Source organism: Gymnoscopelus microlampas (genome assembly GCF_963454915.1).
Source record: "Gymnoscopelus microlampas genome assembly, chromosome: 21".
In the NCBI taxonomy this organism is placed as follows: Eukaryota; Metazoa; Chordata; class Actinopteri; order Myctophiformes; family Myctophidae; genus Gymnoscopelus; species Gymnoscopelus microlampas.
In genome coordinates, this window is record NC_139958.1 from 6,119,880 (window position 1) to 6,129,207 (window position 9,328).

At 42.7% G+C, this 9,328-nt stretch overlaps 1 protein-coding gene across 1 annotated transcript; it reads left to right on the top strand.

The window, feature by feature from the left end:
- Nucleotides 1-852: 852 nt before the first annotated feature.
- Nucleotides 853-9,328, top strand: LOC311037769 (kelch-like protein 23; the record flags this gene model as incomplete). Its single annotated transcript, XM_084047059.1, has 11 exons — nucleotides 853-1,137; nucleotides 1,632-1,766; nucleotides 3,154-3,345; nucleotides 5,208-5,351; nucleotides 5,900-6,053; nucleotides 6,248-6,397; nucleotides 6,604-6,738; nucleotides 6,874-7,053; nucleotides 7,188-7,316; nucleotides 7,429-7,594; nucleotides 9,166-9,328. 11 exons carry the CDS (start codon nucleotides 853-855, stop codon nucleotides 9,326-9,328), a joined length of 1,833 nt encoding a protein of 610 aa, XP_083903185.1.

The window sequence follows — 9,328 nt, forward strand, 5'->3', positions numbered from 1 at the left end:
AGTTTGGAGAGCAAAGAAAACCTGGGGTTAAAACCTGAATAGCTAACTGAATGCTTTATTAAAAAGGAAAGTCCTCTCATCACAGACTGTGGGCTTATTTGGCACCAATCTACCTCAAACTCTTAATTACAGTATTTAGAAACATAATCTGTCCATTTATAACTCTTCATTTACTGCCTCCTAATGTGATCCATGTGATGCTAGTATCACACTGTCATGTCTGATGTCTCTCCACAAGCAATTAATCAGTGATGGAAGAAGTACAGTATACTCACATTACTAACATTTTTTTACTTAAGTAAAAAAAAAAAGTATCAATACCCTATTGTAGAAATTATTGGTCTGTTACAAGTTCGGTATTCAAAATGTACTTGAGTAAAAGTACAAAAGGTATTGGCATCAAAATGTACATAAAGTACCAAAACTAAAAGTAGGCCTACTGTCCAAAATAATCATATTTGAACTGGGGACCCCCCACCCTGACAAGTACTTGAAAGTTTAGGAGTTAATTGCTGCATTACATTGAGTTTGACTTGGTTCCACAGATAAATATTGTGAAAATAGCCGATCTACAATTGTTTTTGAGGCGTTTTGAGCTTGTAGATCGACTATTTTCACAATATTTGCCTCTTTCTTATATTATTTGGCCAATGTTTGACCAGTTTGTATAGTATAGTTTTTGATTACTTTTGATTTAATTTTAATTTTAAATGTGTTACTAAAAAAGTCTTAAAGGTCCTTACACTGTCACTTTACTGTCATCTGGGGAAACTGATCACTTGAAACCAAATCATGTGGGGACCCCCATCTCTCTACTGTCATACAGGCTGCTCCCATCGCTATAAGGCAGAAATGGCTGAAATGATCCCAGTCCACGCCAGTTTACCCTCCTGCCCTGTAGATGGTGCTCTTCAGGAGGATGACACCACCACGACCACCACCACACCTGTAGCGCTGACCGCCTCACCGGACAGTGAGAGCTTTGTGTTTGTGGAGGCCAGGCACCCCAACAAGCTGCTGGAAGGCCTGAACAGTCTTCGACTCGGCAACACCTTCTGTGACGTGACTCTGTGCTGTGGGGGGCAGGAGTTCCCCTGCCATCGTAACGTCCTGGCCTCCTTTAGCCCTTACTTCCAGGTAAATGCTGCATTTATTGACATATAGGGCAGTGGTTCTCAAACTTTTTCATGTCAAGGACCCCCAAATTGACACTTATTAGCCCGCGGACCCACATTTCAAAAGACATGCCAGGGACCCCCATAAGAGAAGATTTCTTTACGGCTCTTTAGCAGTGATTCTCAACCATTTTAATTTCAAGGACTCCCAGTTTGACATGTATTAGGGCTACAGACCCCCAATTAATGGCATTTCTATCACTTGGACTGCAATTTATATTGTAAAATCTATGTCAATGTAACTCTGAGAGTGTACAAATGGAACCAAATGGACGGGTCCATTTGGTTCCATTTGTACAGAGTTACAGATTCATAAGGGTCCATTTGGTGCCTAATCTATCATTTAGCTGGGGACCCCCTGGAACTCCCTCAAGGACCCTTGGGGGTCCCCGGACCCCACTTTGAGAACCACTGCTCTAAAAGCCAACCATCCACCTTTTCAACCTGCACACACAGGCCATGTTTACAACGGAGTGGACGGAGTCCCAACAGAACAAGGTGGTCATCAATGGAGTAGATCCTCAGATGATTGACGTGTTGGTGTGCTATGCCTACACTTCAACGGTGCGCATCTCCATGGAAAATGTGCAGGTGATGTTTTTGTTATAAACCTCCTTCGTTCAGTCTCCAGAGTCACTTCTTTACCTGCATATTTGCTTAAAGGAGCTACACCATGAATTTAAAAAATAATAATAATATTTGATATCATATTGTTTATGTCCCTCAAACGTTTTTCAAAAGGTTTGAGCCTAAATCAAGCCTCAGATATACTCATTCCAACTAACTTCTCTCTGGCTTATAAAGCACTTTCACCTGCAATACCACATTGTCCTGTTTGGCACGGGGCGCTATTGAGCCAGTTTGTATGCATGTCATGTCCTGGTTCTGTGTGGAAAAAGTAAAAAAAAAAAATAAGACATTTTTTTTTTTAAATTAAAAATGAAAAAAAAAATTTTTTTTTTTTTGGTTAGAACTGAAAAACGGGAGGAATTGTTCCCAGACGTGACGTAGGGTGGGGGAACAAATCTGACGGACTGTTTTCAGACCAATTTACATGAAAACCACAGATAGCCTATGAAAGCCTGCATGCTCGAAGTCGGGTATTTGTTGGAACAGAAGAGAGGTGGGGGAGACCAAAAACACACAAAAATGAAGAAAAAGTTAAAATTCATGGTGTAGACCCTTTAACCCATTTAGACCTGAGACCGAATTTAAAAACGCAAATATTTACTCAAAAAATTCAAAACAATGATGTTGCTATATACTGTAGCGACCCCGTAACTTGCTCCTCCAAGGGAGCTAGCTCTCTTGCTTGTTACCTGTCGAGCTGGAGACCGGGGTTCGATTCCAGCTCGGTGCACGAAACGTTACATTGGTGTCAGAAGTGGTTGAGGGCCGGTGGAGCGGGCCCTTGCCTTGCGCGAGGGCCGCGAGGGACCGGCCTTGTGCAGAGAAGCGCGAGGGCACGCGCTTCAGAAAGGAGGGGATAGTGTAGCGACCCCTCCAACTCAGAGACGGCCGGGTCTTTTGCGGGGTCGCTACACTACCCCCTCCTTTCTGAAGCACGCCCTCGCACTTCTCGCTTCACTGCACAAGGCCGGTGTCACTGCAATACTGTATTTAGCAACAAGAACCCCAAGAGGGCTTCCCGGCTTGAAAGGTATAGTGACGTAATGGGGTTCCAGGTCTAAATGGGTCAATGTGTCATATTTATGATAGATATTGTATATGTCGTCCCAAAACTGTTACTTTCCAGTATTCAAATTCAAAAGTAGAAGATCTACAAGCTCAACGCGTGCTTCGAGCTTGTATATTTGCTACCGTTGATACTTTTGTGTGACGCTGTATAGTATGAGCAAGTAGGGCACTGATTTACGGAAGAAAAAATTACCCACAAAAAGTTCGAAAATGGAGATAAGAGGTTTCTCCCCTGACGACGACAACAACGACATTTTGCTTTACTTGTTCTGATCTATAGGCCCTGCTAGCGGCATCAGACTTGCTGAATGTTCCAGCTGTTAAAGAGGCCTGCTGTCGTTTCATGGCGCGTCACCTGGATGAGAAGAACTGTGTTGGGATTCACCTCTTTGCAGAGGCCCACTCCTGCAAGGAGTTGGAGAAACGCAGCATGAGTTACATTCTGGAACACTTCAGTGTCGTCCACCTGCAGGTCAGACGTTGACAGATCTATTCCATACATCATTGGTTCTCAAAGTGGGGTCCGGGGACCCCCAGGGGTCCTTGAGGGAGTTCCAGGGGGTCCCCAGCTAAATGATAGATTAGGCACCAAATGGACCCTTATGGGTCTGTAACTCTGAGAGTGTACAGAGTTGTACACTCTCAGATCAATGTGAGTGAAAGTCTAATCGAATCATGACTTTAAAATTTAAAGTGCAATTGCTATCAAGAGCTTGAAATGCATGCGCTATTTAATGTGAAGAGTGCAGTGGGTACATCAAAGAATTTCAGCCACTCTTTTACACCTTTAAAAGAAGAGCCACTAGATGGCAAAAATCCCACTTTACAACAACAGCTCGAGTTTCCTGACCTGCAAAAAGCCAGTGTACAAATGGAACCAAATGGACCCTAACGGGTCCATTTGGTTCCATTTGTACACTCTCAGAGTTAAATTGACATAGATTTTACAATATAAATTGCGGTCCAAGTGATAGAAATGCCATTAAATGGGGGTCTGTAGCCCTAATGCATGTCAAACTGGGGGTCCTTGAAATTAAAATGGTTGAGAATCACTGCTAGAGCCGTAAAAAATCTTCTCTTATGGGGGTCCCTGGCATATCTTTTGAAATGGGGGTCCTCGGGCTAATAAGTGTCAATTTGGGGGTCCTTGACATGAAAAGGTTTGAGAACCACTGCCATACATTTCCCAAGTTATCTCCCCAAGGCCGAGGACAGAGATTATGTTTTCACCAAGGGGCTAGCATAACACCCGAGCGCCGCCAAATATAAAATGACTTTGTTCTACTCGATCTCTTCTCCGCTAGTTTTAGTCTAGTTTTTATTTGTTGAAGAAATTGTCAGTATATTTAGTCTTACTGAACGTAGCTTAGTTTTTATTCAGTTTTTAATTCGTTTTTGTCAGTGAAAAAAAGTGTGGATGAACATTTTTCGTTATAGTTTAAGTCAACGAAGTTAACACTGGTCTGTAAGAGGGAAAATCCAGAGCGACTCCCAAATCTCACAAACATCTGTTTTAAAAAAAATAAAAAAATGCAGGTGTACATGCTTGCAGCGCGACACAAAGTGATGCGCTGTGAGCTTGTACATCTGCTATTTTTGAATAGCGAACACAAAAATATTGAATGACACAGATGCTTTCCCGGTCTTAATGGATTAAGTCAGTGATTGGAGGGAATATTATTATGATTTATGTGTCACTTGTCCTTTTCACCAAACAATCAACCTATCACCAGTGGCACTCGAGAGGAGAAGAGGTTACTTAAAGGTAGGGTAAGTGATTTTCTTTGGTTAAAATAAGTAGCTCAAATAGCTTAAATAGCTCTATATTCTGATAGTACTCATTGCTATAGAGTGTTTGTTCAGTAAAAGGACTCCCTGTCTCTCCAGCTCTTTATTAAACAGAAAATGCATTTTCGTTTCAGTTTCATTTCCCATTTTATCCAATCAGGATAGAGAACTCAATCAGGATACAGATTAAACAAGTGAAATTTGAAGTGATGACACTAAGAAATGAGCAGACAAAATTGGAACTGGATCACTATAAAAATGAAGCTTAAAAATGGGTACTTACTTTCTCCTGATTGGCTGAGATTTTGACACCTACCGGAAAATGTATTTTCTGTTTAATAAAGAGCTGGAGAGACGGGGAGACTTCTGTTACTGAACAAACACTCTATAGCAATGAGTACTATCAGAATATAGTGCTTTAACCTTTTAACAAAATACTTTTTGTTTTAACCAAAAAATATCACTTACCCTACCTTTTAAGGGTATTATGGGAACAGGGTCATAATGTATAAGCTAATAGTCCACTGTGTTTTTTTCTGCCCACAGGAAGAGTTCCTCTCTCTCGGTGTGGACAAGCTGACAGAGGTTCTCGCCAGTGACCACGTCAATGTGCCCAAGGAGGAGAAGGTGTTTGAGGCGGCCATGCTGTGGTTAGAGCGGTGTCCTACCCGCAGGCAGAGCTTTGAAAAGGTCAGTCACTTCTTCTCAGTGTTTCACCCTAGAAAGACCCTGGAGAAGTCAAGGCAATGTGACTGAATGTCGTCACCTTCCTAAACTAATGGCATACTGTAAGCCCTGGCATTTGTGCCCTAAAGAATTACTGATTACAGGTATAGCTGGTTTTGAATGTATTTATTTATAGGCCAAGGGCAGTCAATATTATTATTAGTATTAGTAATATTGACTGTCCTTGGCCTATAAATAGCCTATATAAATAAACTAGCAGATCTACAAGCTCTGCTATTTTTTTCTGCTATAGCAGATCTACAAGCTCTGCTATTTTTGCTACTTGTGTGTGACACTGTAGTATGACGAAGTAGTAGTAGGGCATTCATTTATGGAAAAACTTACAAAGTTGAAATATGGAGATAAGAGGTTTCTGCTCGTCGACACAACAATATGGACAAGTATGTAAATATCTGAATCTGTCCCTCGTCTGTTTTCCTTCATTTAACGTGATTCACCCAGTATCCAGTGGGTGCAGTAAATATAATGAGTGTTGTGTTTTGTTCTTTAAGGTACTGGAGCACATCCGTCTGCCTCTCATCAGCCCCGCCTTCCTCCTCCAGGGTGTGCTGGAGTGTGTGGATTTGGTCCCAGGCTGTCAGAGGCTCTTCTCTGAGGCTCTGCTGCCCTCTGCTGGCCACAGAGCTCGACCACGCTGGGCCACAGGTACCAGGGTCAATTTTGACAGAAAAGTTCGATTTTTGTCTTTTGAATAAAATTCTATTTAGTTTTTGTCACATTTTAGTGAGATGTTTTATCTAGTCTCGTATCACAATATCGATATAGTATATATTATATCTTGCCCAGCCCTAATCATAACCTTTCACCTGCTCACACATGACTCTACTGTGACTGTCCAGTGTGTGAAGTGATGGTGGTGGTGGGGGAAGAGGTCGTGGGGGTAAAGGCCGTCTTCCAACGGCTTGAGAGCTTTGATCCCCAGACAAATCAGTGGAGGACTCTGGGACGTCTGCCCTTCTATCTAGAAAGTTTCGATCTGGTTGTGTCAGGTGAGGAGTAGAGCCCGTCCGATATCGGTCCGGCCGATATGTCGTCCATTATTTGACTTAATTGACGACAACGGTATCGGCAATTATGCCCCCGATGTTTCAGTTTTATCATTTTCAAAAACACAAAATGTACAAGCTCTAAGACTTCACAACATGTAGCAAAGCGACGCGGATGAACTCATTTAAATTGTGCTCTCTCACTGTAGGCTCTGATCTATATTTGGCCGGAGGAGATCCCTATCAGGGTTCAGGGATCCGTTTTAGGGACTTGTGGCGCTATGACAGTTCCCGGAACTTATGGTCGGAGATGGCTCCCATGATTGAGTCACACCATGACTGGGGTAAGACCATTGATGTGCCAATCAGTCAATTGAAATTGTTTTTTGAGAGTCTGCATATGGCCACGGTCATCTGGTCTAATGCTGTCTTTTGTTTTGTTGTTGTTTTTTCCTTACACAACTCCACATGGTTCATAGGTCTGGTGATGCTGGATGACTATGTGTATGCTGTGCGTGGATTGGGCAGGACGCGTGTGCTCTCAGTGGAGCGCTACGACCCTGCCGCCAACACCTGGCAGCTCATGAAGCCTGTACCGATATGTGACAATGTCTACTACCCTGCTGTAGTTGCACTAGATGGACTCATCTATGTTATTGGTATGACACAGGTGTATGTACCTGCAGCAAAGCATAATGCTTAACTGAATTTTTATGTGTTATTGTTACGTTTTATTCGCCCCTCTCCCATTGACATTGAATGCGGTTCTGCCATGTGTTCTCCTGGGATCTAGGTGGTACATTATCAGGCAATGTGTACACGTACTGCCCTCAAACATCTGGATCGACACAAGTTGCTCCTATGGGGATAATGCGTTGTAAATCAACTGCTTGTGTTCTCAAAGGAAAGATCTACGTTATAGGTATCCTACCTGTTATTATGGCTCTTTGTTCCATAATAGACTCCCTTCAGCTTCACTGAAGTTTGGGCACATATTAGAGCCCACTAACAGTCACTCTCTTGGTAAATTATAGGTGGTATGCAGGAGTGGCAAGATATGCATGAAAGCTTTGTGGAGTGCTACAACCCTGAGACCGACCAGTGGACCACGTGTGCCTCCATGAACAAGCGACGCATCTCTCCTGGTGTGGCTGTGGTGGACGGGAAGATATACGTACTAGGAGGGCTGGCGGAGAGAAGGTAAAAGGCTGTTTCTCCATGAAAGCCTGGGAAAAGGCTGCATGTCCCCAGACCGGACATTTGTCTCATGGCTAATGCATTGGTACGACTGATTTCAGTCATTTGAATCGGCTTTATTGTCACATCACAGGCTTACAGAAGTAAAAAAAAAAGTGGGTGAGATTTGTTTTTGTTTTTGTTTTTGTGAAAGTTCTATCGTTTTATTTCCATAGAAAAAGGGAAGGGGGGGGGGGAGATCTATCAAAACAAACAAATTATCTACATACACATGGTACCTGAGATAAGATATAAAGGTGAGGGAGCATAGCAGCATATGTATACTGTGCATGGTATACATGGATAGTTAAAGTGTGAGAAAAAAACACTAAAAAGACAAAAGTCAGCGTGTTGTACATGGGATTAAGGTGCTCAATTTGGATTCCATAGAAGCCAGCATGTCTTTCTTTTGGTCATCCCAAAATAGCCAATCTAAAAATAAATCAGGTTGGCACAGACTTCCCTTGCAACATTTTGCTAAATCAATGGATTTAAGATATCGCAGCAGCTACAATGAAGATAACAGTGAGCCAAGCCGTCATCTTCCAATATACTGTGTAGGCTACTCATATCGCAGCTCAAAAGTTGTACAACATGTCACAAAATGACAGCATTCACAATTAATTTCAATGTTGCTACTATCTGCACATTTTAAAAGGCTCCGACTTTAGAAACCGATGTGGATATGATTAATTGCCTACTGTACAAGCACACACTGACACTGTCAATAACATGGTCACATGGAGAGAACATTTTGGAATGTGATGGAAGAATACAGCCACTCCAAATGACACCAAGCAGTGTCTGCACTGTTCCTCCATCCGTCTATAGTTTCATAAAACATCATTTATCTACTCGTCGATAATGCAGGGGTGTCACTTGCTAAAAAGAACATATTGCTACAGTATCCAAATATTGGAAAAAGTGTCCATCCTACATAAACAACCAACCTGACGGTATGAAAAGTGTGTGTGTGTGTACGGTGTACGTAAACGTATGTTTTCTCATGCCAATAAAGCCCTTTGAATTGAATTGTACGCACGTGGGTACGCACGTGCGTCAGATTAGCAGCGGCCCCCGTCCCTTGCATCTGAACAGCGGCCATGTTTCTCTCGGCCCCTCGCTGTTGTTTGAAAACGGTCGGGCGGCCCCGACCGTCCTGTGAGCAACTTGGGAGGGTTAAGATTGGATCTTTGAACCCTCACACTAGACGATATTTATGCCCGAGATTCGCTCGCGCTCCCCCCCCCCCCCCCGATACTCAGGAGGGTTGTTTAAGACCCCGATTATCTCGTAGTGTAAGGCCACCTTTAATCTGTAATGTCTTCAAATGTTTGGCTGTATGCAGAACAGAAGGTTTAGATGATAACAAAACAGCATTACATATTGTGCAAATTGTTTAGGAAACTTACAGGCGTGCTAGTGTGGGTGCCAGATTGGGACTTGGCAAACTAAACTTTTAAATCGTGAGATATTGATGTATGCTTTAATTGATGCTATTGGTCTTGCTTCATTTAATTTCTCCCTTCATTTAGTGACACCATCGAGCGGTACTGCGACGAGGCGGACTCGTGGGAAATTGTGGGGAAGATGCCCGACAATTTGTTTCGCTGCGGTCTCAACTGTGTGTCCTTGAAGCTGAGGATGGACGCACAAACAGCATACGAATCAGCCACAGCTTATAATACAGTACCTTAG